This window comes from Adiantum capillus-veneris, chromosome 17 (genome assembly GCF_014529385.1).
Source record: "Adiantum capillus-veneris isolate H3 chromosome 17, ASM1452938v2, whole genome shotgun sequence".
NCBI lineage: Eukaryota > Viridiplantae > Streptophyta > Polypodiopsida > Polypodiales > Pteridaceae > Adiantum > Adiantum capillus-veneris.
In genome coordinates this window covers 23,406,885-23,426,278 of record NC_140947.1, presented here as the reverse complement: position 1 = coordinate 23,426,278, position 19,394 = coordinate 23,406,885, and the positions used below count along the sequence as shown (strand labels likewise).

The 19,394-nt window shown below is 44.1% G+C and overlaps 1 protein-coding gene and 1 long non-coding RNA gene across 3 annotated transcripts in view; both read right to left on the bottom strand.

The window, feature by feature from the left end:
* Positions 1-2,119: 2,119 nt before the first annotated feature.
* The window catches only part of LOC147436916 (DNA repair RAD52-like protein 2, chloroplastic), an 82,948-nt gene continuing 65,673 nt past the window's right edge, over positions 2,120-19,394 (bottom strand). Inside the window, exon 4 of one of the 2 annotated variants that reach the window (XM_086486317.1) lies at positions 2,120-2,690. In XM_086486317.1, coding sequence (XP_086342443.1) covers positions 2,637-2,690 — 54 coding nt within the window. In that variant the 3' untranslated portion in view covers positions 2,120-2,636. The remainder of the gene's footprint in view (positions 2,691-19,394) is intronic. The other variant, XM_086486316.1, reaches the window with a different exon arrangement.
* LOC147436917 (uncharacterized) lies at positions 4,028-18,923 on the bottom strand. Its single transcript, XR_015184780.1, has 2 exons — positions 5,715-18,923; positions 4,028-5,606 (listed from the first exon to the last, which is right to left on the bottom strand). It is a non-coding gene; the product is annotated as an uncharacterized LOC147436917 (long non-coding RNA).

The following is a 19,394-nucleotide window of genomic DNA, read 5'->3' as shown; positions in this document are numbered from 1 at the left end:
CCTAGGTTTCTATGATTTGTGCAAGATTCACACTACAAGAGGCTTCTACCCCACTTTTGTAGGCTTCTCATTCCCTTGGTTTCTATGAGCTCCTATAGGGTGGATTTTATTGATTTGTGTAGGCTTCACACTACAAGAGGTTTCTATCCTACTTTTGATGAATGATTTGAATCTTATCATTGATGAATCATGTATTTGTATGGGTATTTCATTCCTTTAATTTCATTGCATATTCTTCAGAGGTTTTTCCATGATCTTGTATGTTGGCCAATGGCCATTTTATGTCATGCTTAGGGTGCAAGCACTAGTTTTCTAGAGAAGAAGAAGAAGAAGGAGAGAGAGAGAGAGAGAGAGAGAGAGAGAGAGAGAGAGAGAGATTTCATTATCATCCTTGAAGGTAAAATATGACCTATGGGACGAAAAGAAACGTATCGTGTGGGGTTTGTGGAACTAATAAGTGATTCTTGATACTCAAGGATTATGGAAACGAGGGTCACAATAGAGAGTCCATCTCATAAATCAACATAATATATCTCACTCTAGAGTACTCCATAATATCATCATCCATGATAACCTAAGTCAATTTTCCATTTAGGCTAGCATATTATGAAGAAGAAGGTGCAAAGTAGCATTCGGCAATGTAAAGAGGATGGCAATGCCCTATCTGAACTTTGCCCCGCATCTAGAGAGCATTCTCAGCCCTCCATACTATCTAATATAATAGGATGTAACTCCTTTGTGTAACTATGGCAACTCCTCTTGACCCTCTATCAGTATTCCCACAAGCATATTTCCTTACAGTTGATTCCCATGAATACCTTGAGATGGCAGGCAAAGTCCTTGACTTACATTCATGAGTTTTTGAATATAGGGCAACAAATCATCCTCTAAAAGTCTCCTCAAAATCACCTATGTCTAATCGGAGCAATTTGTGCCTTCAATATATTCTCCACATGTGAATTCAACTCTTTTGTTTCTCCTTGTAAATGTGGACCCATTGTACCACTTTGAGTTTTTGTCACTTGCATCAAGCTTACTCTTACACACAACAAGTTCCCCTTGAGATCTTGAATCAAAGCATCTTTCTCCTTATGCACTTTTTTGTTTTTTATTCCCAAGTGAAAGCATGAATGGTGGTACACTTTTAAGGCCGGGAAGCTATTTGTCAATAGCTATTTTTTCAAAGTGGGGATTGGTGAAATATTTACAAATCAATCCTAAATTTTTTATTTATTACAGATTTAGGAACTCCTTTTGAAGAGCTATCTAGTGATATATAACATGCCCTAGATTTTTTCATTTGGGTCCATATTTGGTCCAAAAATAGCTATGCTTCGGACATAGTTTTTTTGTCACCCACTCTTGCTTTCATCCTCTCATGATTCAAAAACGGCAAATGCATCATGAAATTTCTTCTGCACTACAGATTCCATTACATTCACCTCCGCTTTAAAAAAGGCATGCATTTCCTCTTTTGATGTTGTGTACATCTTAACTTTTGATTTCTCACTTTCCTCCATATCGGCTGTTTGAATACCTAGAAATTCCTCAAAACACAGCATCTCATCAAGTTTTCAACACTTTTTCTTTCAGTACAAAAGTTACCAAGCTACATGCGAAAATGTTGTCTCGCAGTAGATCCTTTGTATAACAAATTAGCAGGCTGAGGTCTCAATCGTTGATGGAATTAACCAAACAAATCACTCCACAAACTTGAACGAATTTGGTTCCAGCTGCCCGATCACAGCGTGAAACAGCATGTCTTGCAGATTTAATTTTCAAAAGCCTCTTCCAAAACATTGGCTGAATTGGATATACCTTGTTGTAGTTGCAAAACGAGTGCCTTTATAGCGAATGCTATTTTTTCCATACATCCTTCTATGTATTGAATAAGAAAGGTAATCCCACAGTAAAGTAGTCTTATATTGCTATTTTTGTAGAAGTTTCCATGCCAACGAATGCATATAGCTGTTCCTCTTCAAGCGTGTGGTAATGTTTGCCCTTGACATCCTCCCACTTCAGATCCAAGAAGGAAAGGATTGAAAATGGGAAGCAAGCAACATTGAGAGAGAGAGAGAGAGAGAGAGAGAGAGAGATGCCCAGGACAATAGACTACTAGTGCACTACAAGATGGCCACTCTTAACAGAACAAAGGGGAAAACAATTGCAGAGCTAAAGCATCGTTTTTCATTTTTGAGTTCCTTCCACTCTAAAGCTCCAGCAATTGAATTGTCATGCTTAAGACAGCGACTACATTGCTGGCATTGGAGACCAGATCTTCATTTGGGCCATTCAAATCCAGGTATCCTCTTCAAAATTGGTAGTGAACAAGATTACTGTGTATTGAAAGACTAAATCTTTACTACGAGCACTCCAATCCTATTCTGTGTGATCTAAGGTGAGAGAAGGTGCTTCAGATAAGGTGAGCGCTGTTTCGCTTCTTAGCATGTACATGTATATTTTGGAATACACTGAACTTAGGACATGAACGTGAATGTACAAGCCGCAACCGCTTATCTACAGGCACCCTTCTCTGTCATTGCTCGTGGTGAAGATATAGGCCCAGCCCAAACCTTGCGCATGCTCGTCCGAAGGCCAGTGATTCTGCTAGTTGAGCAGGATCTTCAGATTCCACATCAGCTGTACATACTGTGCCAGAAGCTTCGCGATACGCCTGTTTTGAATAAATTCTAATACCAAGTTTATGAATCACAAAAAGAAAGACTGAACTTGCAGAGACCACCTGTGCTTACCTTTCATAATGCAGCCTCACACACACACACACACACACACACACACACACACAAAAAGACAAATTTTGACAAGACCTTCCCCATCACTCAAACCAGCTGCAGCACAGACTTCAATAACAAGATGTTTTACATACAAATTGAAGAATGCAGTAACCTTGAAAGTATTGATGGAGCAGCAAGAAAAGTTCTTTTTCATCAGCTAAAGACAACCATCAGGACAAAGGTAAGTACAGCGACTGACAACAAAAAGAAGGGAAAACTCAAACAGGATTTGCAAATATTGGTTGTTGGTAATTGATTGTTACCAACAACCATAAAACCATGAAGTCCATCATATTAGGACAGCCATTGCAGCTTAGAGTATCATCACACAAATTAGAGATTGAGGCTGGCCAAGCTGCCAATATCCTCTGAAGAGAGGATTTGTGGAGGTAGAGAGCGAGGAGCACCATGTATGCAGATGCAAAGCTTATGAGAGGGTACGTAGTCGTTACACTACTATTCTCATGACAGCCTAGACTCTGAACATTAAGGCAGTGAGAGGTTAGAGACAGCTGGGTTGCTTCCTGGTTGAGATACAGAGGCTTACAGTCACCTCAACCCTTTACCCAAAGAGGGGTCGCGCTAAAACAGGCAGACATAGACGGATCCTGTGGGCGACCACGAGCGCTACAACATCATGCCCCAAGCCTACATCAGAGGGAGGCACTCCTTCAGAACAGGCAGATAGGAGAGGGTGGATCAGGCATTCCAGGATCCCAGTGCTATCCTCCACAACTCTTCACTCGCATGATATCCTACACCCGCATTTCGGTGTTGGATGGAGCTAGATAGATAGATGCACATCATGATTGTACTCTCCTGAGTAAAAGTCATCAGTAATGGCCACTTTCCGGCCCGCATTCCCTGCTGTTGCCCGCCCTTATTTCCTCTTCCGGTCCCAACTGTTCCCTGTCCTTGTTGACTATTCCAGTCCCCGTTGTCAAAGTGGCAGTGGAAAAGGTGAATCAGATGATAAACAGGGATGCAACCGGTGAAAATGACTCTCCCTGAGTGTGGATAGCCGCAATACTCGAAACAGATCTCGCTCCAAATCTGCCCCAAACATTGGACAGCCTCTCCTGCACATAGATCTCCACCTAGAGCTGAATGTCTAGCCCGTGTTATACCTGATCATAAAGGATAGGGGGCCTTGAATGCCTCAGACATCCTGCTCTCGTACCCACACACACACAAGACAGACAGAGGTGATCACAGAGAGGGAGGGCGACATGGACAAATAAAGCTTTAACATCTTGTAGGGGCCGAAGTCGGCCTATGAGACAGATCGGTGTAGATGTGTGTGTCCTCTGGGTATCCAGAAAAAAGGACCAGTGCTGAAAATAAACATGCTACAATACAAAATAAACTGACATGAGGGTGTGTATACATGTGTATAATGGATGAGGGGGATGGAGCTCTTAAGTCTAATGGATGCAAAACTAAATTGGTAGAGGAGTACAACCATGGTATGCAAAAGCCTAGCTAGCTCCATCCAATACCACACTCGGGTTGTAGTATGGCATGCATAGGTGGGTAGGGTGTTGAAGAGTCCCCACAACAGAGCAGCAGGGTCTGAGAAGGTCCGCTCTATCTCCCTCTATCTGGTCTGCCAGGCTCAAACAATCTCTGCCTAATGTAGTGTGACCCCTCTCTCGATGTCCACAGGTGGTACCGGAGCAGCTCTCTGAAAGAAGCCCGTGAGCTGTGGCTGTCATCCTGCACTAGGGTGTGCGGGTGACTAGAGAGGAGTCTCCCTATGTCTCTCAATCTCTAGTAAGAAGTGACCCGGTTGTCTCTAGTCTCTTGATTCCAAAAGTATGGAAGTGTGGGCTGTCCTTTGAAGGGCTGTATATTGGCCCGGTATGCTCTCATATGCTGGGCATTTGCATACATAGTGCTCCTCGTACTCCACCCCACCTCTACATACCCTGTAGGTCATCCAGACTGTCCATTTGGGCTGTCTGCCCAACCTCAATCTCTAATCTGTGAAATGAAACCCTGAGCTGTCCAATTGCTACTTTAGCACAGTGGCATCTATCCTCGCCTCTTGATGAAGCCAACTTCCAGAATAGTCACGAAGTCATCTTTGTAACACGGCATCTTTGGTGGAAGAGGCTGCCTGGCTGTAATCCATGTTGCTTGGATATATAATTGCCAACAATCCTGTCTGAGGATCGGATTCCTCTCAGCGTGCCACAAATCACCGACAAGGCGGTGAATTGACAACAAACACTTGGAACTTGAAAAGGGCGCTGAAATAACTGAGCACAAGACATGGTGGAGTGGAGTTCTCAACCCCAATGCAGTGGCCCCTATGTCAAGCACACCTTGTGGTACTTCTTTATTGCTTGATACAGTGTCTATTGAATTGGTCTACTATTTAGTGTCTTTTATGCAGGCGTAATGAAGAGTGATTACTCCTCTCGTATGGGCGGGGGGGGGATGCCACAGAGTGATGATGTGGCATGTATCTACCGGATGAGGAGAATATTGGCCTAGCAAAACGTGGACCGAAAAGCAGGACCCATGTCAGAGCCAGGCTGTGCATGAAACATGGAGGGATTCGGGAACATGGCGCCTTTTGTCAATGCTAACCTGGTAAGGCCGTACGCTGATGACATGGCAACAACAAAAGTTAGTGCTTTTCCGGGCAGTTTATTGAAAGCGTTGACTTCCGGGATGACAGAGCTTTTGAGCGAGAGTTTTTCCAAAGAGTTTCTTTTTAGCTTGCGTACCTTTTGCAGACATGCATCGGACTTTCATGCACCAAACAGTTTTCGAGCCATGCCCTAGTACAAGGAACACTCCTCACTGAACAATCATCAATCATCAATCACATTCACATCTTTATCCCCATCGAGATCTCAAACATGAACTACGATTTTTATGAAACATTTAGCCATCACATCTAGATCTCACCAATCTGTAGCAGAGGTCTAGATGCACCAAATTCATCATCAATATCATCTCACCCGTGAATAGAGACAAAATCCTACAGACATTTCACCTCACATATTCAAACAAACACACAATTGCAAGAGTTGTAAATCGATTTGTTTCAAGAGATTCCAACCATAACATCACATACATGGCAAACAATCTATGTACATATCATATAGCAGTCACCAGGAAGACTATTGTCAGCACATCAATACCCCCAAACTATTGAAGAAAAGCGGTTGACTCTATGCAATCTATCGTAAATTTGTAAAGGAGCGGATTGGCTCCTCTCTTGTGCAGCACGCCTTGCACCAGACTTAGCCTGTTGAATCAACATGCACTTTTGGAATAGTCACAGATAGACCAAAACCCTCAAGGTAAAGCTATAACAACTGAGGAGTATTTGCCAAGTCCTCCTCCTCCATTCACGTCACATCAAGGGCAGATAGTTCCCAAGCTTGACCAGGAAGGACTTTCAAACCAGCTTACCCTTCACTTTCTTTTCCTTTCCTTGTGTGCTAGGATCTGCTCTGGTACAAGAATCTCCTTGGTTTCTTCTACCTCAAGTTGCTCCTCCTCTGGTTCTCTGTCCTCTAGCACCTCACCTCTGAAAGGCCGTAGTAGACTCTCATGGAATGCATTGTGAATCCTACAAGTATGTAGAAACTTCAATCTGAAGGTCCCATAGTATCTCATACTCAGCTTTGGATAAAGCTTCTCCTTATCCTTCACTTGTTAGAGTTATCGTATCTCTCTGGATTCGTTTTGTCGGTCCTTGTTTCTCCCACGGACAAGTACTAGGGAGTGAGGGCCCTTTTGTGGCTGTGCCCGACCAAAGTGAGGTTGTTTTCTCATGTCGGGATGTTTCTAGCCATGTTTAGCTCAAGGTTTTGGCTCGGTTCCATGGACATGTAAGTTCCTCTTGCTTTAAAGCTTGTTTCCCTGCAGGCTTTAGCCTTCCTAGGGTCCCATGGGTTCCTTTGCACGTGTTTTCTCTTGTTTCCCTATTTTAGGGATTTTTCACTAGGTTGGGGGTGGTTGGGATGAGATAGGTTTGCCATACCAAGTCCTCTTGGATATAGCGCTGTTGAGAGAGAAAGATAACCCCCTCATTTGTCATATCTCCCATCCAAGAAAGTAGTGAAGCAAGCCAAAATTTGTCATCTCAAACTCATTAGCCAAGGTCTCTATAGTATTGCAGATGTGCAACTCATGGTTACCTATAATAACAAGATCGTCCACATAGAGGATAATAAGAGTCACCAATCATCCCTCACTAAAAGTATACAAATCTAGGTTTACAGAAAACGACGAAAAGAGTACCATAGGAACAAAGAGTCTATCTTCTAGTACCACGCTCGAGAGGCTTGCTTCAGGCCATAGAGAGCCTTCAGCACGTCATTGCCATGCCCGTTCAGTGGGCAGTACACGCTAGGAGCTTGAGTACGAAGAGATCTATCGCGATAAATCCAAGATCTATTGGTTGCCCGGTCCTGAGAGAAGGTTTGCTTGCGATCACAGACAAGATCATCACCCGATTCACCCTTTCTAGTTGCACCTTTGACAGGAGTACCAGCCACTGAAGAAAGAGCATGAAGCTTGTAGAGACCGTGCTCCACCATGCTCCCCGCTGACCTCTTTGCAGAGTCTCTATCCCAAATGGACATTGCACCCTAAGTTCTCACAAGTCGGAGGTATATCCACAGTTTAACAACACAAAATTTTGCTTCAATAATGTCCGCAAATTATACTACACACATTTCTGCCAAAAACTCCACAATTTCAGCAAAAGCCCCAAATTTTCACTAACGAATCTTCCCCATTTGCATTAATACATAATCCTAAGAGCAAAATACGAACAAATATTGCAAAATTTAAACAAATTCTGCAAAAGCCCCAAATTGTTTGAAGCTTGCACAAAATCTTCAATTTTTGACGCAAATTTTGTTGTTGTGCAAGAACAATACCCCTCTACCATCTGGAATCAACTCCATGGTACCCTCACTATGAACAAGAATCTCCAATTTGTTGCCACTGAAAATGGAACCAGAGTGTCGCCACACATTGGATAATTGATCCTTCAAAGATTTCATGAGCTGTGAAACACCACTATCAAGAATCCGATTCCGAGCATTTTAAACTGCAAGAGCTGTCTCAACCTCTAATGTCCCTGGAGAGTCCTCTGAAGGTAGCATCTCCAACTTAACAAAGGCTGATGACTATATACCCATTGTAGAAGGCAAAGCATCACCAACACGCTTTGGGCACTTTCGCGAATAATGGCCTTTTCCCAACTATGATTGCAATGCCGACCTACTTTCAAGGCATCCTTTTCACCATCACTCTTCTTTGAAGAGTTCTTGCTTTTCTTCTTACCCTTCTGCTTGTTGTTGTTGGAAGAACCGGCCAAGGTTTCGAGCCTAACTTCTTCCCTGCATTGAGACGCTCATCCTGGTTCAACACCATTGGAACAATCCTATCCCAAGAAAGAGTATTCAATCTACCACTCGTAATCAACGAAGAATAGAAATTGGAATACTGAGGGGGCAATTGGGCCTAAAGTTGAATGGCCATATCCTCTAAACTGATAGCTTTCCCTATATGGCCACGCTAGCCACGAAAGCCCTCACTCCCTAATTTGCTCTTAGGAGATAGTAAAGCCACCACCGAAAGGAGGTGAAACTCTAAACTCCTGTCCCCCTCTCAAGTTTATAAGAGAAAGTGAGAAGGGAGTGAAGGGTAAGTATCTTTTGATAAATAAGTGGTTTGATGAAGATGTAAGGAGGCATATCAAATGTAGAACTATACACAAGCCGAATGCTACTATCCAAGGTTTTCTCAAGAACAAAATGATACTATATCTCTATACATTTGGTCCTTGCACGAATACCAGATTCCTTGCAATAGCTATGCAACCTTGGTGGTATGAGTGAATTATGGCAATCTGCTACGGAAAATCAACCTCCAAAAGTTATCTCATCAACCCAATAGACTAGCACACAACACTGCAAATAGCAAATTTCTTAGCCTCTTGGGAAGATAAGGCGACAATAAGTTTCTTCTTACTGCTCCTCAACCAAGAAAAAAGCAGTAACCTATGGTCGACATCTTCATCCCAATCAGAATCACTCCATGCCCGAAAAGTCATCTTGGAGCCCGGACCTTTAGCAAAATACCAAATGCCTTAATGATTGTGACTGCCACAAGTACCGCAAGATCTAAAGAGCTTGTGTCAATCTGACTTCGCTATAGAGATAAAAAACGGCATTTCCAATGTGTTGAAACGCTGAAACAGTATGGGAGTCCAATTGAAACGTTGCAACGCCATGAAACGGCATGCGTTCAATTCTAGAGAGAGAGAGCGCCTTTTTTTTCCCCCCTCCTTCGGACAGTGCGTTCGGTTCCCAAATACGTTGTAGTCTAATTTGGGGGCTTAAATGGGTAACGTTAAAAATGTGTACACGCATCATTTTGTCCAGAGCATACAATAGTTTTGGAGATTGGATTTGCTTTCAAAAAATTCTACCAGGAGAGAGGTGATGAGCATGAGAGAGGCGAAGAAAAACTTTCGCCACCACGAGGTTTTTCAGACCCTTCCCCATCTATGACAAAGATTGCACTAACTACTATGGAGGAGTTGGATCAAGAAAGAGAAGAAGAAAGAAAAGCCTACGAAGAAGATATGGCAGCCATCGAGCGTAAGTACCAAGAAAGAAGGGCAGCCATAGAAGCAGAATTTTATAGCGAGAACAAAGCACAAATGCAGGAGTTATTGCCACTCTTTTCTCAAGCTCAGGCACAGATGCAACAGAATCGCAAAAAGGAGACTCTCTCAGTCTCTTCTTCTCCAAAGCAAGATACACAGGATTTGCATGATTGTTTGAAGTATGATGATGATTTGAATGATATTGCTAAGCATGATGATTTGATCTGGCCCTTTTGTGAGTCTATTCGTAGACCGTGCATGCCCAGTCACTTAGCATAGATGCATATCCTCCGGTTGCACACAACATGATCATCGGAATTCCCATCAGAATCCATTAGCATCAGTTAGGGGAATTTTCCAGTGCATTTAGCCTATTTTCCTATTTATTGGGATTTTCACTTATTATTTTTTAATGACTTTCCTACAAAAGTAGGTAGGGCAATTTTGCTAAGTTAATATATAAGCAAACCAAAGTTCACACTTTCTGGAGAAGAGGCAACAGGAGCTCCCCGCTCAACGGGTAACTTCTCAGCAGTACCCCCCCCTCATGACCCCCATCACCACTGTCATCAATTCCCTTGGCGTTTTCCATAGCAAGCCATCGCCATACAACCTCTTGCTTGGCGTTTTTCCTGCGAGACAGAATCAACCCAGCCATAGCGTTTTTACTAACGCTAGGGAACTGCAGCAGATCCAGCATCGCCAGCATCACTTGCAGATTCAACGTTTTTTCAGCCTTGTCAAAAACGCCAGCTCAGCAGTAGCAAAAACGCAGAATTCAGCAATTGGATTCTCGCAGTTTTCAGCCTATGACACAATAGCAGATCAGCCCCTAGACGGTTGCAGATGTTCCCCCATTTTCAGCCATAAAAACGCAGCCAAAACAGTCATTTTCAGCCACCGAAACAGTCCCGAAAATCAGCAGTTAGAAGATCTCAGATTTCAGCCACCAAGTCGTCGTCGTCGTCATCGGCATAGTCCCAGTTGCATTAGTCCATTGCATACACATTGTACACCTTTGGGCAATCAAAGTAGACCACTCTCGCCCACGAGAGTGGGGCCTTCGGAGGAGGGTTTTACAACCTCTCGGGTGTCGTATCTCTTCTCTCTCCTTCTCTCAGTCTCATTCACTTGCACGCACAAGATCCACTCACTTTGTTCATGACCACAACACTCTCTATAAGACGGAAAGCTCTCTTTTTCCCTAAGAACTAAAAGGAACCTTGAGCAATAAGGATCACTAATCTTGAGAAAATACAACATTCATTCTGCTGCACCTAACAATATGTTATGGAAAGGGTACATTGTCAGTGCGGGGATTTTGTGTTTCAGACATGGCAAGAGACTTGACACTCGGAAGTCTACCAGTGGTTATGTCTTTACATTGGCTGGTGGAGCTACTTCTTGGTGTTCAAGATGGCAAAAGATTGTTGCATTGAGCACTACACAGATTGAATATATTTCACTCAGAGAAGCTTCGAAAGAAGCCATTTGGCTTGGCCGTCTTCTGAGGACTTTTAGTCTTCCAGCTCATGCTTCAATGCTTGGTTGCGATAGTCAGAGTGTTGTATGCCTGGCTAAGAATGCCATGTTCCATGCTCATACCAAACATAGATGTTCGATACCATTTCATACGACAGGTATTAGATGATGGCCTTGTCACCTTCACAAAGGTCAGAACACATGATAACCCTGCAGATGTTCTCACTAAGTGTCTTGCTAAGACAAAACCTCAACATTGCTTACACTTAGTGGGAGTTACTTAAAGGTACCACATCGCGCCTTTAAGTGGGAGGTTGTTGAGTCTAAACTTCATAAAGGTCCTCTGGCTACCTCTATCGTATATTTTATACGCACTTATACCTTGGGTGTGAACCACCCCTAGGGTCATTTAAGTGACCTTCTAACTTGTACCCTCAAACTAATAAAAACATAACATTGAAAAGTGTGCCGAATAGCACACGGAACCCAATCTACGTCGAACTCTCTCTCGCTCTCATGCTCTCGATCCTTCTTTGCAGTAGAAACTCAACGCTAACTGCTCTTTCTGTTGTCGCTACCTTCACTGGGACCTCCTTAGAGACAGATATGCCCGCCTAGCACTTAGTCCTCTCGACAGTTAGCTTTGCAGGGAGACACAACAAGCTGGTATGGGGGGATGACATCATGGTTTCACGTACATGGGTTCAACATGGACAGATTGCCCCCCTTCCAGTACTCATTGGATGCACCCTCTCTGACTCTTACACAGTCCGAGATCACCACGCTCATCCGCCAAGACCTAACTCAGCTAGACACTAGGAGGACTTGGATACAGCCGGCACAGGAGTTAGGCACGAAGATGGCTTTCTATAGAGAGCATCTACTAAGGATAGTTTTGTGACGAAGCCCAGATACATGGACACCCACTTATATCTCATGGGATACGATGTGCTATTGGCCAAATACGCACATCTTCACACCGGCTGTCACGGGGACGTGGCAGCTGTTAACTATGTCACGAGGACGTGGCCACTGCTAACTTTAGTTGTTGGTTTCTTTCCAATGGGTTTTGTTTTATTTTTGAGACCCTCTTTTTGAAGTAGCAAACGGTCGGACATTGTATGGCCAATGTGAACTGTAGTTTCACCCGCAAACGGGAAGTGGTCGGCACTGGAATTCGTATAGTAAGAGGATGTCTAGGCTCAGAGCAAGATCATATAGGTCTCCGCGTCGCACTTAGCAAGTTGGTGGATACTAGGAAGTGAACTCAATAAAGGCTTAAAGTCAAGGTGGGACTACGATCAGAAAATATCCGACAGTTGGGCCACATTGCATTTTTGGATGCGGTCCCAATGAGGATAGATGGTCAGATGACCATAGGAAGCCCAACGGAATCATTTCCTAAAATTTAGGGAACTGCTATTTTGGGCTGTGAAATGTGTTCGTATCATTACCTCTGGTATGACTAGGGGAACACTTTACAACTCTACCGCGAAGTCAACTCGGGGACCAGTCGGGAGATTTTTAGGCAGCAGCCCCGAAACAGGCAAAAGCTTGTAAATGAGCCAAGTGTCACTTTTTCATGAACTTGCCTCGTGCAGAAAAAAGGGCACTGAAATCTAAGCTGGGAGGAGACTTCATTTGGGTTTTTGTCACAGGTTAAGAGCTATGGAGTGCTTTCTTTCCCTCTCATGTACAGTGTGGTGCTAGGAGTGATGCCCTACACGCTACACACTGCTCTCTCTCTCCCCTACGTGCAGTTATGTGATGCCCCACAAGAGGGCTCTTCATTTGACTGATGTACAGCTGTGTGGGTTCATCCTTTTGTGCTAAAGCAAGAGCCTCCTTGAGCACGAACAGGGGTAGCTAGCTGCTAATCCAAAGCAGGCACCGGTGAGGGTCATAACTTCACCTTACAAGAGAAAATTCAGCGCTGTGTATGCGCAGAAAATTGACTGTTTTTCAACGCCAGAACTCTTGAGAATCGTGCCCCACTGGCAGAGGACAGCTAGGGGACTGTTTGGGGCTGAAAACAGGGCAAAAACCAGTAAATACAGCAAGCTGAATTTACTGTTTTCGGGCAGGAATCAGAGAATTTACGCTAGTGCAAGTGAGATACAGCAAGGGAATTGATTTCGCGCAAGTTTTGGGGCTGTTATGCTGCCGAAATTTGGCCAAATCAGGTAGTATCTAGTGTGATACAAGTAAAGGATTCCCAGGACCTTACTTTGTAATTTACCCTCTCAAAGAATAAAGAAATACCGAAAGGGGCGCCAATTTTGGGGCCTATAGGTTGTCGGCGTCTGATTGGGGCATTCTAGCTTCCGAGCCGTCTGTGTATTCAAGTGTTAACTCCCATCGCAGGTTCTCTTTGCAAAGTGCTATGTGTGTGTGTCTAAAGTAAAGAATTTCGGGTGAAAGCCAACCACCTACCGCCCCACGAGCCGGTTTCACCAGCTTCGGATCGAGACTGGTAGATACAACGGAGTACCAACAGAGGCCACGACATGTCCCCTATGTCACATGGAGCATGAGATAGAGTTGCACTACACATGCCACTGCCCAGTTTACTATTGAGATACGAGGCCGCTTTCATTGTCTGTTCAGAGAGGGCTTTGGACCACTCTCTAGAGTCATGGGGTATGAGGATGAAAGATGTCTGGGTCTGTTTTTGCTCGAGCTGCACACACTGAGAGAGCCTGATGAGAGGAGAGGCTAGCGAGTCTCAGAGACGGATCACACACTTCTTTAGAGCGAACACTGGGCAGCCGGAGGAGCAGCTACCACATCAGAGCTCACACTCTCCTCACACCAAGGGCATGTTAATTGATTGAGCGACCGAGCTAAGGAGATCCAAATGCCCACGACTGTGGAGGACTACGCAGCATCGACGGAGGCTGCATCAACGGATTCGGATCACTTTGGCCCGACATGCACTGCACCGACGGAGGCTGCATCAGCGGATGCGATCACTTTGGCCCGACATGCACAACGCCTGGTTAGACTACTGACCATGGAGGAGATTGATCAGATCCGCCAGTGACCGATGATGGATCTCCTATGATTTAGCTCATTTGAGGATTGTACACCTTGCTCATCTTATATCAGCCTTTGTATCAGCTCTTACCCATTATATTCCCACATGCACACCCACATTGTGTTATATTAGCCCCCAGTCACTACTTTCCCACCCCTACTTGAAAAGGGCGATGAAATAACTGACCACAAGACATGGTGGAGTGGAGTTCTCAACCCCCATGCAGTGGCCCCTATGTCAAGCACACCTTGTGGTACTTCTTTATTGCTTGATACAGTGTCTATTGAATTGGTCTACTATTTAGTGTCTTTTATGCAGGCGTAATGAAGAGTGATTACTCCTCTCGTATGGGCGAGGGGGGATGCCACAGAGTGATGACGTGGCATGTACCTACCGGATGAGGAGAATATTGGCCTAGCAAAACGTGGACCGAACAGCAGGACCCATGTCAAAGCCAGGCTGTGTATGAAACATGGAGGGATTCGGGAACATGGCGCCTTTTGTCAATGCTAACCTGGTAAGGCCGTACGCTGATGACATGGCAACAACAAAAGTTGGTGCTTTTCCAGGCAGTTTATTGAAAGCGTTGACTTCCGAGACGCCAGAGCTTTTGAGCGAGAGTTTTTCCAAAGAGTTTCTTTTTAGCTTGCGTACCTTTTGCAGACATGCATCGAACTTTCATGCACAAAACAGTTTTCGAGCCATGCCCTAGTACAAGGAACACTCCTCACTGAACAATCATCAATCATCAATCACATTCACATCTTTATCCCCATCAAGATCTCAAACATGAACTATGATTTTTATGAAACAGCTTACCCTTCACTTTCTTTTCCTTTCCTTGTGTGCTAGGATTTGCTCTGGTACAAGAATCTCCTTGGTTTCTTCTACCTCAGGTTGCTCCTCCTTTGGTTCTCTGTCCTCTAGCACCTCACCTCTGAAAGGCCGTAGTAGACTCTCATGGAATGCATTGTGAATCCTACAAGTATGTAGAAACTTCAATCTGAAGGTCCCATAGTATCTCATACTCAGCTTCTGGATAAAGCTTCTCCTTATCCTTCACTTGTTAGAGTTATAGTATCTCTCTAGATTCGTTTTGTCGGTCCTTGTTTCTCCCAGAGACAAGTACTAGGGAGTGAGGGCCCTTTTGTGGCTGTGCCCGACCAAAGTGAGGTGGTTTTCTCGTGTCTGGATGTTTCTAGCCATGTTTAGCTCAAGGTTTTGGCTCCGTTCCATAGCCATGTAAGTTCCTCTTGCTTTATAGCTTGTTTCCCAGCAGGCTTTAGCCTTCCTAGGGTCCCATGGGTTCCTTTGCACGTGTTTTCTCTTGTTTCCCTATTTTAGGGATTTTTCACTAGGTTGGGGGTGGTTGGGATGAGATAGGTTTGCCATACCAAGTCCTCTTGGATATAGCGCTGTTGAGAGAGAAAGATAACCCCCTCATTTGTCATATCTCCCATCCAAGAAAGTAGTGAAGCAAGCCAAAATTTGTCATCTCAAACTCATTAGCCAAGGTCTCTGTAGTATTGCAGATGTGCAACTCATGGTTACCTATAATAACAAGATCGTCCACATAGAGGATAATAAGAGTCACCAATCATCCCTCACTAAAAGTATACAAATCTAGGTTTACAGAAAACGACGAAAAGAGTACCATAGGAACAAAGAGTCTATCTTCTAGTACCACGCTCGAGAGGCTTGCTTCAGGCCATAGAGAGCCTTCAGCAAGCCAAAATTTGTCATCTTAAACTCATTAGCCAAGGTCTCCGTAGTATTGCATCATGGTTACCTATAATAACAAGATCGTCCACATAGAGGATAATAAGAGTCACCAATCATCCCTCACTAAAAGTATACAAATCTAGGTTTACAGAAAACGACGAAAAGAGTACCATAGGAACAAAGAGTCTATCTTCTAGTACCACGCTCAAGAGGCTTGCTTCAGGCCATAGAGAGCCTTCAGCATGTCATTGCCATGCCCGTTCAGTGGGCAGTACACGCTAGGAGCTTGAGTACGAAGAGATCTATCGCGATAAATCCAAGATTTATTGGCTGCTCGATCCTGAGAGCAGGTTTGCTTGCGATCGCAGACAAGATCATCACCCGATTCACCCTTTCCTATTGCATCTTTGACAGGAGTACCAACCACTGAAGAAAGAGCATGAAGCTTGTAGAGACCGTGCTCCACCATGCTCCCCGCTGACCTCTTTGCAGAGTCTCTATCCCAAATGGACATTGCACCCTAAGTTCTCACAAGTCGGAGGTATATCCACAGTTTAACAACACAAAATTTTGCTTCAATAATGTCCGCAAATTGTACTACACACGTTTCTGCCAAAAAATCTACAATTTCAGCAGAAGCCCCAAATTTTCACTAACGAATCTTCCCCATTTGCATTAATACATAATCCTAAGAGCAAAATATGAACAAATATTGCAAAATTTTAACAAATTCTGCAAAAGCCCCAATTGCAAAATCTTCAATTTTTGATGCAAATTTTGTTGTTGGGCAAGAACAATACCCCTCTACCATCTGGAATCAACTCCATGGTACCCTCACTATGAACAAGAATCTCCAATTTGTTGCCACTGAAAATGGAACCAGAGTGTCGCCACACATTGGATAATTGATCCTTCAAAGATTCGATGGGCTGTGAAACACCACTATCAAGAATCCAATTCCGAGCATCTTAAACTGCAAGAGTTGTCTCAACCTCTAATGTCCCTGGAGAGTCCTCTGAAGGTAGCATCTCCAACTTAACAAAGATGACTATATACCCACTGTAGAAGGCAAAGCATCACCAACATGCTTTGGGGACTTTCGCGAATAATGGCCTTTTCCCAACTATGATTGCAATGCCGACCTACTTTCAAGGCATCCTTTTCACCATCACTCTTCTTTGAAGAGTTCTTGCTTTTCTTCTTACCCTTCTGCTTGTTGTTGTTGTTGTTGGAAGAACCGGCCATGGTTTCGAGCCTAACTTCTTCCCTGCATTGAGACGCTCCTTCTGGTTCAACACCATTGGAACAATCCTATCCCAAGAAAGAGTATTCAATCTACCACTCGTAATCAACGAAGAATAGAAATTGGAATACCGAGGGGGCAATTGGGCCTAAAGTTGAATGGCCATATCCTCTAAACTGATAGCTTTCCCTATATAGCCACGCCAGCCACGAAAGCCCTCACTCCCTAATTTGCTCTTAGGAGATAGCAAAGCCACCACCGAAAGGAGGTGAAACTCTAAACTCCTGCCCCCCTCTCAAGTTTATAAGAGAAAGTGAGAAGGGTAAGTACCTTTTGATGAATAAGTGGTTTGATGAAGATGTAAGGAGGCATATCAAATGTAGAACTGTACACAAGGCGAATGCTACTATCCAAGGTTTTCTCAGGAACAAAATGATACTATATCTCTATACATTTGGTCCTTGCATGAATACCAGATTCCTTGCAATAGCTATGCAACCTTGGTGGTATGAGTGAAATATGGCAATCTGCTACGGAAAATCAACCTCCAAAAGTTATCTCATCAACCCAATAGACTCGCACACAACACTGCAAATAGCAAATTTCTTAGCCTCTTGGGAAGATAAGGCGACACTAAGTTTCTTCTTACTGCTCCTCAACCAAGAAAAAAGGTGTAACCTATAGTCGACATCTTCATCCCAATCGGAATCACTCCATGCCCGAAAAGTCATCTTGGAGCCCGGACCTTTAGCAAAATACCAAATGCCTTGATGATTGTGACTGCCACAAGTACCGCAAGATCTAGCTTGTGTCAATGTGACTTTGCTATAGAAATAAAAAACGGCATTTCCAATGTGTTGAAACGCTGAAACAATATGGGAGTCCAATTGAAATGTTGCAACGCCATGAAACGGCATGCGTTCAATTCTAGAGAGAGAGCGCCTTTTTTTTCCCCCCTCCTTCAGACAGCACGTTCGGTTCCCAAATACGTTGTAGTCTAATTTGGGGGCTCAAATGGGTAACGTTAAAAATGTGTACACGTGTCATTTTGTCCAGAGCATACAATAGTTTTGGAGATTGGATTTGCTGTAAAAAAATTATACGCTACACTTGCATATGCGTTCTCTCTCTTCTCTTACACACACAAATGTCGCAGATTTGTAGCTCTTACACGCGTGCACAATCAACTCTCAGCTGTGTGTGTGTGTGTGTGTGGATAGAAGTCACCAAGAAAGCGAAAGGAAGAGAACCAACAGCCATCCCCACTCCCACAATCATTAACATGACCCTAGAGGAAGAGCAAAGGACGAAGACTAGAGCTTTACATGTACGAGTGACTGGTCTAAGAGACCGGGATGATGTGGAGGGGGAAGTCAAAGAACTTCTAATTCTGATGGATAGTGAGGCCACTCACACGAAGGCATGGAGAGTAGGGAAGAAGAGAGAAGGAAATGGGGAGACTTCCAAGGAGAGCATTGATTCTTCGCTTCCCCTCCATGGAAGCAAAGACAGATTTCTTGAAGAAGAGACCTACACCAAAGAAGACAGGGATATTCCTTGGGGATGACCTCACACTCTCACAGCTTGCTCATATGAAGAAGTTATACCTGAAATAAGGACGACCCGAGAGAAAGGGAAATTGGCCCTCTATAGAGATGGACGGGTGGTTATTATTGCTCCACATGATGGCGTGAGACCTACGGAACCACACTCAAAGTTGCTACTTGGAATTATAATGGATCTCTACGCCTTGATGTGGATGCTTTTGAGGATAGTTTCACTGGGAGGGACATCATCTTCTATTCTAACACACATCAGACCCCTCGGCAGTCTATGCCACATGTTAGCGGATACAAATGGGAGATAGCTTGCAGACAGGAAACTTGATCACAGCATAGAGGACGTGGCTCAGGGGGAGTGGCAGTCTTATTCAGGGACGAGTTGCAGCCATTGATACATATAGCCTACAGGGAGTAGGCTAGGTACATAAGGGTGAGACTGAGGGCAGAGACAAGCAGATACCTCTACATTGCTATTTGCTACTTCCTCCGAGTACATCAGTATATGCACCACCTAGAGGACAATCCCCCTTTTCTATTTTGGATGATGACATATGGAAGTTCTCTAGGGATGGTGACGTTATCATCCTGGGAGACTTCAATGCTAGGACTGCCCATCACCAGACAGTGTTTTATGATACTTCAGAGAAGATGCTGAGGGAGCTGGATGTTGTTGAGATGGGCCTATCCAGAATATCACAAGATGTGGAGCATACTCAGTATGGTTGGCACTTTATAGACATGGGGACTACACAAGGATTGGCCATTTTGAATGGCCTACAAAGATTTCCTACTACGGGAGGTTAAACATGCTTTCCACACAGACATGGAGCCAACACAGTGGATTATGTCATGGCACAGCCGAGCTTTATCTCTAGTATCCAAGACCTCACAGTTGGACCTAGACCTG